General features: G+C 37.9%; 2 protein-coding genes and 1 long non-coding RNA gene across 3 annotated transcripts; 1 reads left to right on the top strand and 2 right to left on the bottom strand.

Annotated features, from left to right (window-relative positions):
• Nucleotides 1–2109: 2109 nt before the first annotated feature.
• Nucleotides 2110–3688, bottom strand: LOC136779742 (uncharacterized). The gene is made up of 6 exons (XM_066737503.1): nt 3594–3688; nt 3336–3530; nt 2932–3280; nt 2629–2829; nt 2176–2533; nt 2110–2129 (listed from the first exon to the last, which is right to left on the bottom strand). Exons 1-6 carry the CDS (start codon nt 3686–3688, stop codon nt 2110–2112), a joined length of 1218 nt encoding a protein of 405 aa, XP_066593600.1.
• Nucleotides 3689–7283: 3595 nt separating this feature from the next.
• On the bottom strand, nt 7284–8478 carry LOC136779681 (uncharacterized). Its single transcript, XR_010823643.1, has 4 exons — nt 8330–8478; nt 8038–8231; nt 7540–7729; nt 7284–7341 (listed from the first exon to the last, which is right to left on the bottom strand). It is a non-coding gene; the product is annotated as an uncharacterized lncRNA (long non-coding RNA).
• A 2617-nt stretch (nt 8479–11095) lies between these two features.
• LOC136779741 (probable basic-leucine zipper transcription factor S) lies at nt 11096–13470 on the top strand. Its single transcript, XM_066737502.1, has 10 exons — nt 11096–11204; nt 11392–11520; nt 11593–11668; nt 11876–11982; nt 12330–12405; nt 12487–12640; nt 13035–13086; nt 13157–13219; nt 13295–13332; nt 13375–13470. The coding sequence occupies exons 1-10, from the start codon at nt 11096–11098 to the stop codon at nt 13468–13470; spliced, it is 900 nt and encodes a 299-aa protein (XP_066593599.1).
• The last annotated feature ends 8392 nt before the right edge of the window (nt 13471–21862 follow it).

Below are 21862 nucleotides of genomic sequence, written 5' to 3'. Positions count from 1 at the left end.
GAAACCAATTGTTTCTAAGTAATTTTTTACACTTCTTTTTTACAGGCAAGGACATACGATGCTTCTATTCTTGCTAGTTTGCCAGAGGTGTTACATGTTCGGGCTAGCAGCTGACTACGTTGACCAATGACATTTCTATTGGAGTTTCATGATTGATCCGCTCCTACTTCCCATGCTTAATCTTATGATGGTTTTTGGCAACAGGTGAACAGAGAGTTGACCAATTGCTGTTGTTGAATGCTGAAATCTGATTAGCTCTTGTCATAAACTAGCATAAAATTAATCTCTGCATATAGCACATCGGATGTAGCATGAAATTACAACGAAGAAATTATTATTGTATGAAGCACATGTGACAGCATATATAGTAATCGCTAAGCCATTCAGCCAGCATAGAAGTATTTGATGGAGAGTTAAATAGTTCAGAAAAATACAATGAAAATAGAATACGTTGTTTATATAAATCAGTTTAATTTAAATTATAATAAATACACCGAGCAATATTTATTTTCAAAAGAGTGGTATTTACCGGACCTTGTCCAACTATTTGAGAAGGTGTCATGCGTTCAATATAGCACTCTGTAAATTAATACAAAATCTAATATTAGAAAAATATAAATGTTTTTGCACAAAACACGACTGACCTATTGTTATTCTAAAAACAAATTTAAGAATTCCGAGTAACCGATGCTAAATTGCATGGTCATATAAAGCGAAAAATATTAGAAATAAAATTCATATACGTTATTTGTATAATCTAACCACTTAAATAAAATTTTCTTAAAGAATCTGATGATATATACTTCTATCTCTCAGGGATAGCTTGGCCAATCCCAGAACTATAATAGCAACATCGAAACAAGGAGCTCGGTTAACGCTGAATAACTGTATAATTAAATACTGAACAAGAAAATTGCGTGAATTAAGAATTTTATTCTTAAATCATTTGCACTCTAGACATGAATCTATCGTAATAAAATTTAATGGGATCCAACCGTGTGCCTACTCCTATATATATTGCTTTACTTCTTTTAACTTTACTATATCTTTAATCTGTTTTCTTTTATATAATTAATGAAAATTTCATAATGATTATTTAGGGTGTTCTATTTTAACTTGCACGGTAAATTATCACAAAACCTTTGGACTCTTTGCATGCCTTCTAAAACTGCCGCATAAGATTTTTACTGTAAAAATTTGGTTTCTTTTTTAAATCTATATTTCTGTAGAATTTGAACTGGGAAAATAATATGACACACCCTCTATATATATACACATATATATAGGCTTTTATAATTACCATTGCCTGCAATTAATTTTTTTATTTTCTGAATTGTTTCTTCTTTCTTGAAAGAAGTGATAGTTAAAAAATATCTAATTGCTTGGTTTCCGAGTTTAGCAACGTCTTCTTCAAAATATTTGAAAGCCTTTTCTAAATTTTTATTGAAGCTTTTGTGTCCCTTCCTTTCTTGTAACGTCCTAATCTTTTTGTTATTTTCACATTGCTTCCTCTCTCTTTCTGTTTCTTTTATTAACTCCATTAACTTGACTGTAATTGATGGAGTTACATTATTAATAAAGGATCTATATATTAAATATTATCTGATGGCTTGCTGGAATTACATTGCATATCATAATCGCATCTATATCCAACATGGAAAGTTAGCTGACTCTTTCGAATCTTATTCTACAATGCAGATTTTAATTAATACCAAATCTACGCCAATATTGCTAAACATAATGGTTAGCTGATTAAGAAAGTTTTCAAACTACTACTAAAGGATTCATCTTTATAAGAACAATAACACTTCTGGTCCAGTTTATTTGACTACAGTTATATAGGCGTGCTTTATATTATGAATAACAAATAATATACTTATCAGAATTTTTTTTTTATAGCATTTATAGTTTTTAACCCTTATTTATACCCAAATGTACTACTCATTATTTTTTCATCATCAACTCAAAGCAATTTCAATAGGAGAAACTGCCGTATACAGAATGAATTGATCATTATTTGCAGTTATATTCTGTAATGAAGCCTTTTAATTTGAGAACCATTTTTTAATGAATGCGTTTCGAAGCCTTCGTGTGTAAAAGGGTATACAATTAAATTTCGCTAGTTGAGACTATTAAACATTTTTAACTTGTGATTCTGATGTTAGAATAACTTACAAAAGAATTTAGATAACGGCGGTCGGGCTCCTAATAGAGTATTGATAGTTCGATGATACCGTTCTTGAGCATTGTTCGTGGTGTCCGCAGCTCTATAAATGCTTAAAATATTTGGATCAGTTTTTAAAATCCACTGATTGAAAATATACTTGAGAAGCTTTCTAAATAAAATCTCTAGATCGTGATTACATTCAATTTCCATCTTTATAAGTAAAAATCCAGTTTTTATATATTTCGGCGGTAGATACGGTAAATTATATAATTTTCTTATAAATAAGAATACGCGAGAAGCTAAATTAATATTTGCTTCTTTGACTTTGGTAAAAATTTTTAATTTTTTTATTTGCTTTCGAACTCTCTAAAAGAAAACAGAACACTGCAGTTTTTCTATTTTGAGGTAGAATAATATTTTGATGAGCATACAAGTTAAAGCCATTAAGTGATTTTACTCACGTAGACATAATGAAAGTAGCAGCCTTGCATTTTGACTGAACAAAATGTAACTGCTATGGCATTCTGCAATCCTTTCTCAAAGTCTGTTATGCAAATTTCCGGTTTAAAATCAGGTAGAATTTCGCTTTTAATGAATTTAAATACACTAATATAGAATTCTTGTTTTTTTGTATCCAATAAAATCCATAGAAATGGAAAAAACTGTAAAAATGGTAATAATTAATGATTAACGTAAACATTAAGTTTTAACCAAAATATATTGTACTGGACAATACTATGTAAAATATTATCACGCATAAATACCTTGTCTTTAATTTTACCCATAATTGTAATTATTTGAGTCGCATCCTTTAATGGTACAGTTTTAAATGTACCATCTAAACTAATAGTTTTACATTCACTTAAAGTGCTGCATAAATTTTTATCATAAAATATAATAGCTGTATAGCTTCCTTCAGTATATTGTAATGTTTCAATTTCATATTTCTCTTCTCCTTCGGAAAATGTTAAGAAATTCCTCCATTTATTATTGTTTAAAACTTTTGAACAATCTTTTATAGTTTTAGGAGACGCAGGGAATCTTTTGCGTTTCCATTTGTTTATAGATCTTTTAATTTCAGGAAATGAAATTTTTTGTGCTGCCATTGGGTGTCTAAGAAATTAATTCCTTTAGCTAATTAAAATATATTTTAATTAAACAATTATACTTTTTGGCGCATATATTGTACGCCTGTTTCGACGTGCTTGGCATTATTTCAACAGTATCATAGATACTCTTTCTAAACTCCGCTAATAGCTTATAATCCAATGGTTTTTCGTGGGAATGGATTGTACCACTGTTAAACATGTTATTGATCAATTTCGCTGTCCCCCTACAGCCTTCTACATTACATTTTAAATAGCTACAAAAAAAATATTTTTTGGAAAGTCATAATTAGGTGGAATTGTAATAGTAATAAACTTACATAACACTCTCTCCATTTACTTTTACGTATGATTTACTTTTGTGATACACATATCCATCTTCGTAATATACAGCTAAACATTTCTTTATTTCCATATTACCCAAGAACAACTTATTAATGTACGACAGTTTGTAAATAAACTAATTAACCCTAAATTATTAAGATATCAATGGTGCTTCTGGAAAAAACTGACGAATAATTTTAGGAAAAAGAGCATCGATGCAGGTAAAGTTTTTCTTGTTCGATTCAATATTTAAATAAATTAAAAATTATGATTTTTAAATAAATGCTTATTTTTAGCAATAGCTTAAAGATATTGTTATAAAGGGAAATTTTTTGGGTATCCACCAGCGGTGGCTAACCCAGGCTATTTGAAATAAACTTTCTAATGATATATACCTTCAACAATGAGATATACATGTGTTACAAGTATTGGATTTCGGTAAATTATTTGAAATAACGTTTTGCTTAAACAACATGCTTTCCTATTTGAATTTAATTTTAATTATACAAGAATATGATAGATATTTAATTTTTAAAAGAGAAATTAGAAATATAGAAGTCATAAAAATTTTACTTCATAAAGTTGATATAAACAGTAAAAGTTTGGCTACTTCAATGTACATATAATATACATTATGAATTTAAAAATATATTTAAATATTCCTTTAAATAAAAGTTTTATAAAACAGTCTTGGGAGGAACGCAATTAAAGTATTATTTATCATTCTACTTCAATTGGTGTGAATTAATGGTGAAGTATCGCTATAGGTCACGTAAAATGGGACCCTTCATATAAATTCAAAAGTTTCATGCGTTCTTAATGGGAATCTATTTAGCAGTCGTCCTGCTAACGTTTCACGATCCTACTATAATAAAAATTAAATTAAAATACTTGCCTTGAACGTATAAGTTACGAAAAGCTGTCGACAATTAATTAAAAGAATAAACATGCAAGAAACGGCGATGCAATTTAAAAAGTCAAGATGATCATCATATTTCCGTTAGGACGTATTCAACAGCTAAAGCACCAGCAATCTATTTTGACGTATGGCCTTTAAAGCAGAGAAGAATTTTCTAAAACATGTTTGTCAATTGTATAACTATATAGGTTTTGTGATAATTTACCGTGCAAGTTAAAATAGAACACCCTAAATAATCATTATGAAATTTTCATTAATTATATAAAAGAAAACAGATTAAAGATATAGTAAAGTTAAAAGAAGTAAAGCAATATATATAGGAGTAGGCACACGGTTGGATCCCATTAAATTTTATTACGATAGATTCATGTCTAGAGTGCAAATGATTTAAGAATAAAATTCTTAATTCACGCAATTTTCTTGTTCAGTATTTAATTATACAGTTATTCAGCGTTAACCGAGCTCCTTGTTTCGATGTTGCTATTATAGTTCTGGGATTGGCCAAGCTATCCCTGAGAGATAGAAGTATATATCATCAGATTCTTTAAGAAAATTTTATTTAAGTGGTTAGATTATACAAATAACGTATATGAATTTTATTTCTAATATTTTTCGCTTTATATGACCATGCAATTTAGCATCGGTTACTCGGAATTCTTAAATTTGTTTTTAGAATAACAATAGGTCAGTCGTGTTTTGTGCAAAAACATTTATATTTTTCTAATATTAGATTTTGTATTAATTTACAGAGTGCTATATTGAACGCATGACACCTTCTCAAATAGTTGGACAAGGTCCGGTAAATACCACTCTTTTGAAAATAAATATTGCTCGGTGTATTTATTATAATTTAAATTAAACTGATTTATATAAACAACGTATTCTATTTTCATTGTATTTTTCTGAACTATTTAACTCTCCATCAAATACTTCTATGCTGGCTGAATGGCTTAGCGATTACTATATATGCTGTCACATGTGCTTCATACAATAATAATTTCTTCGTTGTAATTTCATGCTACATCCGATGTGCTATATGCAGAGATTAATTTTATGCTAGTTTATGACAAGAGCTAATCAGATTTCAGCATTCAACAACAGCAATTGGTCAACTCTCTGTTCACCTGTTGCCAAAAACCATCATAAGATTAAGCATGGGAAGTAGGAGCGGATCAATCATGAAACTCCAATAGAAATGTCATTGGTCAACGTAGTCAGCTGCTAGCCCGAACATGTAACACCTCTGGCAAACTAGCAAGAATAGAAGCATCGTATGTCCTTGCCTGTAAAAAAGAAGTGTAAAAAATTACTTAGAAACAATTGGTTTCAGTTTTACGAAGTTACAAAATTATAAAATTCTTTATACAAATCTTGAAAGAAACAAGGATGAAAAAATTCACTTAAAAATAATTATAAATTAATTATTCGTGTCATTAGTAGTTGCTGAAACGATGCTTTATGAAAATCTTATCGAAGAGGCAGAATCCTGTAATTGAAATAATGGTGGTTTGCAATAGAAATTTTCCCGCCAACAAAATATCTTCGCCAAATGTGATTATTAATTACTATATCATAATTCTTTAAGATTTGTTTTCCCAAAGAAAATTCTTTAGTCCTAGCTGACTTCTGACCCAGCAGATGAACTCCTCAATATCCTCAGATTAACTGTTATGATACATATACTGTAACATGAAATCTGCTATTGATGTTTCAATAATATGCACATTAACTAAAATATAAACTTACTGCTCCTAATTAAAATACTAGTTTATCATCTCTTGTTTCAATCGAAATAGTTTTCAAGGCTGCAATATCTCCAGTTATATAACATCAAGCTGCTCTGTATAGTTGTTAACTCTAAAGATTTTCAAGTCATTTATAGCCAGATAGGTATAATCAGTACAGCAACAATCTGTCTAACAAAATTCCTAAATGCTCTCTCATCAAAAAGGAGACTTTTTATTTTATATTGGCGTTATTATATATTACAAGGAGCAAACGAAAAATGTCCTTTCAAAGAATCTTATTACAACTATGTATTTTTTTTCATCAGAATATAAAAAAAATTCAAACAAACACATATACGAACTGTCTCGAAAGCTCATTTTAAAGTTTAGTCTTCTTTAAACCATGAATATATAATAAAAATTTACCAAATTCGATTAATTGCAGATGAATGGTATTAAAGAAATGAATTTGGCCATAATATGAAGTAAGTATTTTTTTAAAAGACACTCCACAGATTATTTAACTGGTTTGCAGAAATTTTACCTTTTAGAAATGTTTGCACAATACTCTTGCATGCTAGTTGATGTGTTAATCAAATCCAGTCAAGACAAGCTTCATATATTGTCTGTGATGTTAATACCTTTGAATATTTGATTATCTTAGCCGAAAGGTAAATTGCCTCAAGTACATCTATGGAGAGCTGGAGTTTTGAAAACTGCAGTATCCTTGTGTCAAGCCAACTCCATTATTAAGCTGTTAATAGAATGCATAATATAATAATAAATGTCTAATTTCAACATTATAAATTCACACAATTCCGATTCCTCTAAATTCTATGACTAGTAATACACAATATAATACATATATATATATATATATAGATTTACTAATGTAATTTAGTGGTGCAATAATTTCATCCAGTATCGCTTTGCCTATTAATATTGTTTCTGGAATAGCTAAACTATTACCTTCTAATGCTTCCTGCATAATATCCCTATAGTGGCTACGGATACATTAGGTCTGTTCTTGTTACCTACACTTTTTACACTTTCTGCACTTTTTCATATTTCTGTCTTCATCCTTCGTATAAGTTGGAGCTGTAAAAAGTACATAAAGTGTTAAAAGTGTTGGCAACAAGAACAGATCTATTGAATGCAAAGATTTGTTAAGGATATGCCAGAGCAATATTAAAGATAAAGCAATATCTATATTAACTACTTGCAATTACCTATGTCACTATATAAATTTTATATTGGCATAACCAATTGAATACATTTATTTATCTGTTAAGTTACCTGAAATTTATTCACATTTCATTTGAAATGTACACATAGTAGAATAACCTCTTTATTGGTTTTCCCTTTTGACAAAAGGTACTCTGGTTATGGAAAACATTGAAAGGAAATACATACTTTGATTCCCAAATAAGACAACATAAATTTCCTTAAATCTGGTGGTGTTGAAATTACTGGTTCAAGGCCTATTCTATTGGACAAACAGAAAGTAAAAGTTTTCATTTGATGTTGAAACGATATGAAATACCTCCAATATATCCTAACATGTTGCTATTATGACTTACAAAATTCATAAACATTTCAAAACTGTAAGCTCGATACTAGAATATTAATTATACTAAGTGGAAAGAGTACTGCATACATTTTGATCATAGTTTTATTGCTCCATGACCTAATATGAAATTCTCTATAGTATGCTAAATGTAAAATTTATTTTGTTTCTCGAAAGACGTCTAAAATTCTTATGTATTACTAATCAAGATTTATTCTTTAACTTACCATCTAAAAGGTACTGTAAGCATATTAATTAATATGCGCACACAATTGCAACCTCCTCAAGACAATACTGGAAAGATTTTTGTTGTTAACAGTTGCTGTTCATTCTCCAGGGTGAATTTGAGTTTACTATGATAACACCAATCCAAATTGCTCAATTAGTGAGCAGTGAATGTATTTTACACCTTGTAGTTTCCCTGCAATATACAGTTAAATATATACTCTGCGAACAGAAAATATTATTAAGAACCTATCAACAAGCTGTTTATAAAAATCCTACAATCATCAGAATTACCTCTAATATTAAGATATCATTGTTTCCTAATGTCTGACAGCTACTTCTCTTTCTATGATGATTTATTCTATTAACGTCATCCCAAGTTACTGATTTGGTGAACGATGAAAGCATTCCATAGCTGGTAATTTTCCTAGAATATAATAAGTTTTTACAAAGGATCAAAATCTCTTTATTAGAAGAATATTTGGGATTAAACAATAAAATTTATACTTATCTAAACATGATAATTTTTACTATCCATAACCTTTTCTAAAGACCATTTCTGCTATTCCATATTGTTCCGCCGTTCAAACACACGCATATCACACATTCAAATAGAAATGTCAACTAAATAGCTGTGTTCTAACTTAAGACAGCGCTAATTTGAGAATCACTCATATACTAAAAATTTATAGATGACCGTGCACATTTGCCAATTTGGCCTAGTAATTTTTCGGAGAAAATTCCCTCTACCCAAATTTCATGTTAAAATACAGAGTGAAGTTAGCCGAACCACACACGATTCAATTTCCCACTGTGCATGGACATTACGGGCCCGCCAAGTAACTTCGTTGTTCCTTTTTTTTTCATAAATTTAACTTTTGCTAAGGTGAAAAAATACACTTGCCTAATATTTGGATTTCACTACTTTTTTTAATAGGATAATTTTACTATATTATTTATGATAAATGGTTTATGTACTTGCCGCCTTTTTTTCCAGGCGAAGTCTGTTTTTTGTGGGATGCCATCAACGCAGACCTTCTGATTAATGTGTATGTTGCCGCTCATTTTGATTTCTAGTTGTAGGCTACTCCAGTCAAATTAAGGTTAAAATGCTCAAATATATATGTATAAAAATACTTAAGTTTGCGTTTCTTTATTTGTTGTTTAACGACGGTCTACTTAAGAAAATAAATTTCGCAAAATTTGAAGTCTTAGGGTATGAGCTTAGGGGGGATATATAAGTAAAATTTGCTTTTGACTACTTTTTTTCATTAATATGAACGACGGTGGGATGAAAGAAGGGTAAATAATTATATCTCGACTTCTGTTGACTGAAAAATATCTTTTTTATTTTTTATATTACTCAAAAAAATATCTAAAAATTGTATTTAAAAAGTTATAAATCAAAATGCGAAAAATTGGTATAAGTTAACTTATTTAATTTACAATCTCTTAAGCTAAAATGGTTTTGATTGGACAAATATTCATATGGTTTTTATACATCTCATAATTTACTAGATCAGTTTGATTAATTAAATTCTATAATTTTACGCAAATAGAGCATGGACATAGGGCGCTTAAGTTGATTTTGTTCGATCACGTATACACATACAGTGCTTTTAACTATAGTGTAGTATATCATTTTCCATGTTAAATTACAGAGTGAAACTAGCCGAACCACACACGATTCAATTTCCCACTGTGTACTACTGACACCTCTTCAAATAACCAATTAATATACGAAGTTATAAATAAAATACGTATGATAATTGTCCAAAAGCTAAATAATATGGGTTACCATGGATTACTTATATACCATCTAGGCAAGAATACCATGCATTTTAAAAAAACTGTGCTTACAAATTTATTCGCAAGATGGTGTGGAATACAGTTTATTTCAAACTATTTTCATTAAACAAATGTAAAGTCTTTTCCAATCGATCAGAATATCAGTATTCAAGATATTCAGTTAACGGGATCCCTCACGCGTGCTTTACCGACAGTACAAGTCAATATACAATTCGTTTAATAAAAGTCAAATGCGAAGCAAATTGCAAAAACGGGCTTCTTTATGACAAGGTGCCAATTATAACGAGTCAATCGAGCTTAAAAAAACTCAAATCGGATGAAGAATAACGCTGTACCACTGTCCCGCGTTCTTGAAGTGGAAATAACCAAAAGTTACTTCTCTTCAAGAACGTGGCACAATGGTACAGGGTTATTTTTCAACTAATTTGAGTGTTTTTAAGTTCGTTTGACTCGTTAGGACTGGCACATTGTCCTACAAACCCACGATTGTTCAATACGCTTTGCATTTGAATTTTATTAAACTAATTGTTTATTGAATTGAACTATCGATAAAGTAGGCGTGAGGGATCCCGTTAACTTATTAATTTCCCAAATTTTTCAGACTTTTTCAGTATTACTTTAACCACACTGAATACAACAAATGTTATCAGTTTTTTTTTCAAGCAAAGTAAAAAAAAAGATCTAATGATCAATCCGAATTACTATAGACCTCTCCCCTTCTTCCTTTCTGATAGCTCACGTAAATACTCGATGTGATAAGCTGCTATTTCCCACCCCACGGTAACTGGCACTAAACTGCTGTCAACCGTTCGAAAATACAGTATGCAGTACCTAATGCAGTACGCTTATTAAAAAACGAACGTTGATTGCAATACACTGTGATGACGTAGTACTGCCAGTACTGCCAGCACAAAAACTAACGCACTCTTAATCGTATGTAGTATGTATGTAGTACAAGTCAGCCGCAATCAGTCGGAACTTGGATCGTAGCTACTTCGCAGAGCTGCCAACGCAAATTGACCTTTTTCAGGTTTATTTTTATTTTGTTGGGAATGCTACTTTCCATTTTAAAACGGCCATTCACATACATTTTAGTTACCAATTACGTTGCTTCCAGGAAAATTCAAATCAAAAATCGGTGATATAACCGTTACATTTTAGCAAATGTAAAAGGTGAAAATAAATAAAAAGTGATAAACAGTTTCAATACGTAAAATTTTTAATTTAATTCATTTTGTTAAGAATTCAAGTATGTATGAACTTATAATATCAAATGGTGAATTCAAAATTCAAAAATATCATAAAATGGCTACTAAAAATAAGAAACGAACTAAAAATGTTAATATTATATGTCGACATTGTAAGTATAAAAAATTCCATTGTTAATAACAATCAACAAACCCATACAGCACACTTGACTAAACGTTGTTTTATAGACATCATTTAGTCATCCAATTGACTAAAAGACACCTAAAAGTTGTCTTAAATCTATTAGGTGCTCTATGGGAAGTCATTTTTAGTAAAAAAATTTAATTTTATACTTACAGCTAATTTGTCAACGCTTGAAAAAATGAAACAAAATTTATTAAAAGATGTTCCAAGAGTATCTTTATCATCCGATAATGATACACCTGAGAAAGCTATCTCCTTTAATAAAGCCAAAAACCGTAATTCAGGTACGAAAACTTTTTACTATTTAAAAGCTATTGAAATAATTAAAAAGCTTAAACTGATTCTACATCTTACAGATATTAATAAACCAATAAATGTAATACCTGAAGTATTATCGATAAACAGTACTCTAGTCAAAAATATAGAATACAAGTAAATTTTTACTACATTATTAAGTACTGAGTGCCATAACTTTCAGTCGGATTAAGTGCATGTGACATAAAATATAATCATTTATAATGTTCTACATACATATATAGTATGTCACATATAATATACCATAATTACCTAATCTAACTGAAAGGTTTGGCCCTTATTGTTCATGAGCTTCACCTTTATTAATCTTTTCTTCTTTCTCAGTAATAGTAATAATTATGAAGATGCAACCAATGATATTAATAATTGTAATAAGTCACCAGAGTCTATAGTTGAATCGATAAAAGAGATGGGACAAGAAGATATAACGAGTAATTATATGCAGCTAATAACTGACATATAGGAACAATAATGATAGTGCGTTGGCTGATAACATACAAATAAGTCTGAAAGAATCAGATGAAAAAGGTAACATTCCTAATTGTAAATTCAAGGAGCTACAGACTTAAGATAAGAGTTATTATTATACTGTTTACTCACACTTTATAATTCAACACTGATACGTAAAACAAGACAGTGGATAATAGTAAATTTTATTCTTTCGCTTTATCAAATATCAACATTTGTCAAATATCTAATTTATTTTTTACTTAACAAAGCCTGTTCTTACAATATTATCGAATAGTTACCTATTTTGAATGATTTTAATTTTCAATAGGAATAAATAATTTCATGGATACAAGAACTGAAGTTCTATCGTCAAACACTATTCCAGTTCAAAATATAAAATACAAGTAAGTTTTTACTATATTCTTATTTGATATTTATTGTTCATGTGTTTCACCTTTATTAATCTTTTCCTCATTCACTAACAGTAATAATTATGAGGATGCAACCAATGATAATTGTAATAAGTCACCAGAGTCTATAGTTGAATCGATAAAAGAGATGGGACAAGAAGATATAATGAATAACTATATGCAGCTAATATCTGATAGCAATAATAATGTTGGTGCATTAGGTGACAACGTAAAATAAGTATGAAAGAACCAGATAAAAAAGGTAATGTTCCTTTTAATTTTAAACAGCTGCAGAATTGAGTGAATAATAGTTACGGTATAATATATATGTCAGTTTTATATTTCAAAGCGAATATATAGAATAAGATAGTAAATAACAGGAAGCTTTATTCTTTTATTTTGCCAAATACTAGGATTAGTAAAATCTATAATATTTTTAAATTTAGCAAAGTAAATTTTTACTGTATGATAAAAAGCATTATCACTATTTTTTAAAGGCTTAAGTTACCAAAATATTGAGGAATAACATACTAAATGTAATTTGAAAATTACTAATCCATTTTCACATTATTATATTTTTCCAACAAGTATTTCAAGGATGATTCTACAATTTGGTATTATAGATATACTTTTTAGTTAATTCTAATACTTTGATCAGTTTAGATATGTACAGATGCAATTCACATTTGTTTGAAACAAATATCACAAATGAATTGCTTTTAATACCGTATTAATTTTTTTACAGATATTTCTAAGCCCACAGTTGTAAAAGATGAAGTATTTTGTAAAAAAGTTGTAATAAAAAGAGGTGATTGCAAGTAAGTATTTGAATATTATAATTTTATGAAAATATGAATGTAATTTATATTAGTGACCTAAAAAGGAACATGCTTCGAAGTCGGATACTATAAAAATGCTCCGGTAAGTAGAGGAAAGGATTAATTTACTGATTTTACTCAATAGTTGGGCGCCAGGTTCGATGACGGAACCGTAGCATCCGAATTTGGGTGGCATGTATTCCCCAGGTTCTCCAGGCTAGTCAGGTGGTTAAAATGGTAGAGGGGCTGGGTCAGGATCAGGAGCATATATAAGCTGAATGGTAAAGGCGTAATAAATGAAATCTGGGTACTTCCGGGGAGAACTCATCTTTATTTCCCCGCGTTACTAGGTTATCGCTTGCACCCATACAATTACACTCACTCATACAATCAAACCCAATTATACTGGACAACCACACCACATACACGCTCATATTAGGCACACGAGACGGAATACGGAGACTCGATTCGGGCGGATATTCACCCGTCTTTCTCTGTGTGTCCTCGGTTCCTCCCGATGTCGGGGAGTAGACGGTCCCAAATCTTATGGCCAAATCCTTACAGAGGCACTTTCTCGGAGCCTAGCTACCTCGAACCCCACGGGGAGGCCCTGGGCACACACTCCTCGACCGCGCTCGTCGAAGAGGCCCCGCCAGGAGGTGATGCTCGGCCTGAGGGTTCGCGACAGGATTCCCGGCACCTCGAACAGCTCCTTATCTCGGCAAAGTCGCAGGTCCGGTGCACCTCCCTCACCCGATCGGACACCACCCACCTGGGGGACGGGGATCGGCGCATCGGGCTCGGGTATAGCTCGATGGACCAACCGACGGTCTCTTTCCTTACTAAATCTTTAGGGGATCTGTCCATTCCGCACAGGAATTCTCCCTTCTTTAATCTGCCCTTCCGCAGGTGGACTCCTAGGGAGGGGCGTCCCGAGCCGACCCATGACTTCGCACCGAGGGGACCTCTCCACCCTCACACCACCTCCTGACCACCGGTCCGAACACCCGAAATGGACCACCGGGAGAGATCGACACTCACCGGGCAAACCATCTTCGGGGAAAACCGGGAATACCAGGGACTCACGGTCAGGGCCTCCTCAAGGCGCCTCCCCCTTCCTGGGACGGTCCTCCCTGCTAAGCCGCGCACACACAGAGAGTACCCGAAGGATATTAACGTCTAACCTGACCCTTATAATTCCAGTAGCAGTTCCTCGGAGGCCCTACCGGTCACCTCCTCTCCCCGCTTCCTGGGATGCCTCTGTCCAGGTTTCCTTCGGGACTCCTCCATCCTCTCTCTTCTCCGGGATCCTCTACGATCTGGAGTCCTCGTACCAGCCTTCTTCTACGACGGTCTTCGCTGTCCGGGAGAGAGACCCTTCCTTCACCACGGCCTCAGCTCCAAGAGCCCAACTCTTTAGTTCGCTCCTACTCACATCATCTTCTTCTCCTCTTCTTCCCCACTCCTTCGCTATTTCCTTCTCCAATGTTGATGGTTTTTGTCAACAGCGGATGATTATATGAAAATCTCATATAATACGATAGCCTATTGATTGGCTAGTAGGACTCTCCTGAGTCCGCGGGGCCTTTAATTCGCCCATTCTCCGCATAACCAGTCAGCGGATGTTTTTAGCTCTGGTCATAGTGGCATTAGCTTCGCCTACTCCACGAAGGCTTTCGGGTCGGAGTGGGTATCCTCTCTCTCTCTCTCTCTCTCTCCTGTCAGGCAATCCGTTCTCACCTTCCGCACTGCTACTCGATGCGTAATCTCCCATTTTCCCATTTGTAACATAACAATTCCCCGTAATTCCGTCTCGCATCGCTATATCTACCGCTCACATTCAACCAACGTACAGTCTCTTGTTTTAGGACATGAAAGGTACTTTCATCGCTTGTCTAATTCAAGGGTGGTTTCCGGGGTGAAGAGAGGACGAGTCGCTCTTTGGCGTACGCCTTTAGGCGCTCCTTTCGTGACTTCATAGTCGGGGCCTGATTCTCAGCCCACGATCTACACTCTATATCTTTGGGACGGGGAAAAAGGAAAACCCCCGTCACAACTCCCCCTTCCTTCACCCAGGGTATCCGTAACACACCCTGGACCCTATTGCCTCTTGTCTATCCTCCGTGTGACAACGAAACATCGAGCCAAATCATTATTTAGTAAAATAAGAAATTCTCCCTCATCAGGGGACTCGCCTCCACTCGGAAGACGAACTCCTGAACCGAGCTTCCCTCGTCAGGGGAGGTTCATATACCTCCTCTACAGAGTTTTCTAACCCGAAACGGGGATACTTATTCCTATCGATCCTACTCGATATCGCGCGGTCTTCGTTGAGTATGTCACGAATTTAATTCTTTATCTTAGAATGATCGGCCCTCCTAAGGGGACTGGTCTCCTATAAGGACGACCAAACTCCGGAACCGAATTTCCCTCAGTAGGGGAGGTTCCTTACTACTGCTACAAAAATCCCATCCGATCCGGGGAAGCTTACTACTAGCACCCGACCTCGGAGAGTTTCTTAACCTAAAACTACCCAGACTGGGGAAAATGACCAGACAACTTCCCATTTACTGGGGATACTTTTATTATGTATGAACAACGCCCATGATATGTTTGTGGAAACTTTAACTACTACATAAGAACTCGCCCGATTCGGGGATTAAAAAGTTACAAGGTTACTTATTCTAGGTATACGTCTTCTTGGCTCTTTCACCCAATCATCTGTAGGCGGCGGCTTCGGGGCAGTTCAGGAAGGTATGACCGCGTGCCAGGCAGATGTAACATCTTGACCTTCCTCGGAGTACTCTTTGGACCTGGGGGCCACCTTCGTTTTCCCCTACGTGGTAGTAGTGAATCCTTCTCTCCACTACGTTGCTTCTATCCTCTCCCCGGCGGGTGAACTGTCGTGCGCTCTTATAATAGCAAGCGCCCTCCGGGAGATTCTTCTTCCTTGCTATAACTAAGGAAGATGCTCCGGGCTCCATGGATCCTGGTTTCCCATATCCAACTTCTCGGATCTCGATGCTGCCGGAGAAGGAGCTCGCATATCCTCCATGGTGATGGACGCCCTCGTGGTAGTGTCGGGAGTCGTAGGGGCCATCGGCGGCATGGGCTTCCTGGCTCCATTTTTCGGGATTGCCCCTGTTGAAACCGTTGCCCTCCCTGGATTTTCCGCGTCATCGGCTTCGGTGAGGGATGGGATCGGGTCCATCTGAGTACCCATCTCCTTATATCGTTTTTCTCCGGTTTCGTCAACCCCGGGCTCCGTCTGCGTTGCTTGTTCGGCAGAGCCTGTTACTTCGGACGGGTCTGTCTGGGTTGATTTGTCGTTTGGGCCGCTCCTAGGACCGATTATTTTGGTGGAGTCGGTCTGTGCGGCTTGGTCATTTTGTCCCACACTTACGGAGACGGACGGCGAGAAAACTCTGACCGGGTCTGCGTTCTCCCTGAGAAGTCGGGTTAAACTGTCCGCGACCCTTTCCCGGAGGCTCGGGTTGCGCTTGCACCACTTGTCGATTTTCTGGAGAAAAGGCCACAAGGGCCGGCTAGGATCCGTGCCCTCTGGGTCCGGGGGCTCGCCCTCGAAGTCTACTTCGTCGTCGCTGCTCTCGTTGGTTACCGGACGGATGGTCTCCGGTTCACTTTCCTCGTCCACGAGGTCGATCACCTCGAAGTCAGCGGTGTCTTCGAGTGAGGTGGCCTTTGATTTTGTCTTGGGTCTCCTTAACGGGACCTCCGGCGCGTCGTCAGGTGGGAAGCCGTATTCCCCTCCCTTAAACATGATGAGGAGTACTTGGGTTGCTCGTGTACTTATTATCCCTCAATTGAACGAGGATGCGACCACCGTCCGATACGGGGACACTTTCCCGATGATTGTCGGTGACGGGTTGGAGGTAGGCCCTGTATGGGGTTGCTGTCCCGACTCCTTTCTCCGGGAATGGAACTTCGCCTCTAGGACCTAAGACTCCGCCCGAAGCTCCTCAGTCGGGGATCCGTTTTTTGGAAGGTAGGCTTTAAGGTAGGATATGTGGGTTCGAAAATGTTTGCTCGAAGCGACATCCTCCAATTCATACACGACCGGGGAAATGACTCGATGCACCCGGTATGGTCCTTGATATTAAGGTGTTAATTTGGCTGAGAAGTTTTTAATACCTGATGACAAATGATGAGCTCGGGACAAAACTAAATCGCCTACTTGATAGCTAAGCTCGCGTCGTCCCCGATTATAGTTTTCGGATTGTTTCGCGTATCCTTGATCTAATTTCTTAACGACCCATTCTTGTATTGCGCGTAGCTTTGTCATGCGTTCGCTCCACGAGGTCTCTCCCTCGGAGGGGAGCGTCACGCCCTGTCGCAGGTGGAAGCATTCTATCGGGGATAATTCCCGCCCGAAATTCAGGAACGCCGGACTCACTCCTAGAGTGGCATGTCGGGCTGTATTATACGCAAAACGGAAGTCCACCAGATGTAAGTCCCATTCCCTATGATTTTCGCTCAGAAAAGCTGCTATCATGGTTTTTATAACGCGGTTGACTCGTTCTACCGGATTTGCTTGTGGGTGATAAGGCGGTGTGGTGGCGTGATAAATCCGGTAATCCCTACATAACCCATCGATAACACGATTTATAAATTCGGTACCATTATCTGTTAATAGAACCCTAGGAGTTCCCCATCTTGACAGAACCAAATCGCGGAATGACTCACTAATCTTGGGACCTGTGGCCTTACGCAACGCGCATAACTCTACCCACTTCATAAAATAATCTTGAAACACCGCGATGTAAGCAAAACCTTATCGGCTCGGAGGAAAAGGCCCCATAATATCGGCTGCGACATATTCCCATGGTCGCTCGACAATCCTACGGCCCATCATACCCGCAGGAGCTCTTGCTTCCACTTTTGTCCGCTGACAAGTGTCACACCTCGAAACATAATCGTGTATATCTTTATACATGCGAGGCCAAAAGTATCGCAACCCTACCCGCCGGTGGGTCTTATCTATCCAAAGGTGACCGGCTTGAGGTTCACGATGACATTCATTCAGGACCCGCGTTTGCCATCGCAAGGGAACGACCAGCTTCCAGGCATCCAGGTCGCATAATTCAGGTTCATATTCGCTAGACGGACGATAGACAAAAAGACGACCCTGAGTGACCCGCCAGTCCCTATATTTCCCGGGTTCCTTCGCGACGTCCGCGCAATTCCTGGTGTACCACACGTCGTTAGGATCTTCCAAATCCTTTTCTCCACTCATTTCCTCACCGGCTTCTTCCTCTAAGGTAAGGATCGCCCCTGGGATCTGGGGGACTCCCATCGATGGCGTGCTCTCGACCTCCTCGAACATACGGGACAAGGCGTCGGGCACGTGATGCATTGCACCCTTTCGATGGATTATTTCAAAGTTATACTCTAACAATTCCAGTGCCCATCGCGCTAAACGACCTGTCGGATTTTTGAGATTGTGTAACCACCGTAGGCTACTATGATCGGTTATAACAGTGAATCGTGCCCCCTCCAGATACGCTCGGAACTTTTTAATCGACCATACCACCGCTAGGCATTTTAACTCCGTGGTCGTATAATTCCGCTCTGCGTCGTTCAAAGATCGGCTCGCGTACGCGATCACTCGTTCTTGGCCCTCTACCATCTGTGTCAAAACGGAACCCAGCCCAATTGTGCTAGCATCGGTCTGCAGCGTGAATGGTAACTCGAATCTGGGGCAGGCCAGCGTAGGAGCGGTGGCCAAATTGTGACACAAGTCCCTGAACGCCTCCTCTTGCTCTTTCCCCCAAGTCCATACCTGATTCTTTTTCAGTAGCCGGTTTATGGGTCCACTCTTCGAAGCGAAATTTGGTATAAACCGCCTGTACCAAGAGGCCATTCCCATAAACCTCCTCACTTGTTTCAGATTTCGCGGAGGTGGGTATTCCAAGATGGGAGCAATTTTCTCGGGGTCCATTCTCAGTCCGTATTTGTCGACGAAAAAAACCCAAATAACGAACTTGAGCTTTGCAAAACTCACTCTTGTCGGGATTGATTCGTAACCCGGCACCTGCGACCCGATCAAACACAAGTTTTAGCCAACGGAGGTGCTCGACGAAGGTCTCGGTAACGATGATAATGTCGTCTAAGTACGCAAATGCATGGGGCTCCATTTCCGGGCCAATCAACTTATCTAATAAGCGTTGGAAATTTGCCGGGGCACCCGTCAAACCGAATGGCATACGGAGAAAGTGAAACGACCCTCGCCCGGGTACCGTAAACGCGGTAATCTCTCGACTTGATTCCTCCATGGGGATCTGAAAGTATGCCTGGCTAAGATCGATTGCCGAAATGTAACGAGCGGATCGAAGCTTTTCCAGAATACAGTGCATATAAGGTAAAGGGTAGGCGTCCTTTTTCGAGACGGCATTGACGCGGCGAAAATCCAAGCAGAACCGATAGGATCCATCTGCTTTCCGAACCATGACGATAGGCGAGGACCACTCGCTACCCGAGGGTTCGATTATTCCCTCTCCCAGCAACCTATCTACCTCCCTATAAATAGCTTGCTGAACTACTGGCGATACCGGATAGTACCGTTGTTTAATGGCTGCGTTCCCTCCGACGTCGATTCGATGTGACGCGAGCGTCGTAAGGCCGGGCGCCGCCAATAGTTTTGGTCTCTCATCTTTTAAAAACGCCTCCAGAATCTCTTCATCCGCGAGTAGAGTAGCTGTAAGGATTCTATGACCGGGTGGCGAGGGGGTCGGGGTCCCGCGGGGGTAGGGGAAGTAGGGGAATTGCCCCCTCTGCGGTTGTGCGCCTTATCGCTTCCCTCCCCCCCCCCCCGACGTTAAACTCGTAGGGTACACACGTGACCTTCCCCCTCCATTATCGCGGCCTCCTCCCCCGACGTTAAACTCGTAGAGTACACAAGTGGCCTCCCCCCCTCTTACGTTAAGCAGTGAACGCAGAGAAAGAGAGAAGGAGAGAAAGAGAAAGAGAAAGAGAAAGAGAAAGAGAAAGAGAAAGAGAAAGAGAAGGAGAAATAGAATTTTGAGGTTGTGAAATGAACGATATTTGGAATTTTTAATAAAAATTTATAAATATATTTTTAATAATATACACATAAAAATTATAATTGAATATTGTTCGAGATTGGGAGGAACAGAAAATGTTGCGAAGTAGATTCCGCATTTCTCTGTTATATCTCCCATCTCTATTGCGCTCACAATAGACGGCTAGACCGACAGCGTCTAGCCGCTCTATCTGTCTCTCTCTCCGCGGCGCGCTTGCGCGTCTTCTGGCCCTGGCGCGTCGCGGCCGCGAAGCGACACTACTTGCGCGCTTGGCCACTAGGTGGCCAGCGCCCGCGGCAGCTCTCTCGCTGGCAAGATTAGTGTCGCGTAATTATATAGATGGGTCCTTGATAAGGACCCATCGCACCCTCGCCTTGCTCGACAGCTGTGTAGCAGCAGCAACCGCAGCAACGAAGCAGCTTTTTTTTCGCCTCAACGGCACCGCAGCAGCTTTTGTTCGCCTTCTCGGCAGCGCCTCCACTTGGGCAACTTTTTGGGATACTTTGGTAAGTATCACCCACCACCCACTGCCTACCAAGAGGGGACTACCCCTCTGCGGCACATTCCTCCCTCCTTAAGGGAGATTTCTCCGGGGACTGCCCGGGAGAAGTTCAACCCTCTCCTTCCCCTCCACACTGCCTCCGAGGACTACCTCGGACCCAGTGTTCCGACCCCCAAGTCCAGGGCTCTCGACGAGTCGGGTAGTGGGAGGGGTAGAATTCACCCTAGGGGTTGGGGTGACTCGGAGCCACTAGAGCTCTTGGAGAAGGCGGCCGAAGGGCAAGGGGACTTCCCCTTCCCTAAAACCACTTCTCCAACTTCGCTTCCTCCCGGGGCTGGGGATTTTACTAGGGAATACCCTAGGGAAATTGTCCAGTCCGGGAGCTTATAAGTCCGCGCTCCTTTCTGGGGAATTCTAGTCTCTGGGGTTCTTGGGAAACTTCGTCTACCGAAATTCCCTAGAATTTGACGACGACAAATTCCCTAGGAAGTCGATCATTTTTAACTTAGCGGTTCTTTTGTAAAAATATTGTAAACTTTTGTATATATTTTATTTATTAAATAAAAACTCTTTTACCACATAACCTGGCTTTGAATACTTTATTTTAGAATAAGGCCTTCCTTTCTGACCACAGGTTCGGAGCCAACTTGAGGCACTGTTTCGCACAAATTTTTGGTCCTTCGAGCCGGATATCCGGCAAAAAACGTTCGAAGTGCATCAGTGTTTTTAAGTTGGAGATTCTGACTGGGTTAAGATTGTGGTTGGTTCTGGAATAGAGATTCAAGATGACTACGCCTAGCTCAGGGGAATTACTAGAAGCGATCAATTACGTGCCCATGATTCGGGATGAATTCGTTCGGTTGGTCGTTAACATTAAGAAACGTGGAGTACGCAACTTCACCCTCCCTTTCTTGGAGGATAGGCTTGCGGCCGTCGAGAAGTGGCTTAAGGTGTTGCATAAAACTCACGTTAAGATCACTACTCATACTAAACCGGCTGAATTAGCTAAAATGGATTACGTAACCGAAAGCTGGTATGAAGCGGCCCTTGATGCCCATAGTGACGCGGAA

This window comes from Prorops nasuta, unplaced genomic scaffold (genome assembly GCF_024137725.1).
Source record: "Prorops nasuta isolate Cenicafe-Biocafe unplaced genomic scaffold, Cenicafe_Pnas_1.2 PNAS00017, whole genome shotgun sequence".
Lineage (NCBI taxonomy): Eukaryota > Metazoa > Arthropoda > Insecta > Hymenoptera > Bethylidae > Prorops > Prorops nasuta.
Note: the sequence above shows the minus strand (reverse complement) of the source record. Positions and strands in the feature narration are given on the sequence as shown.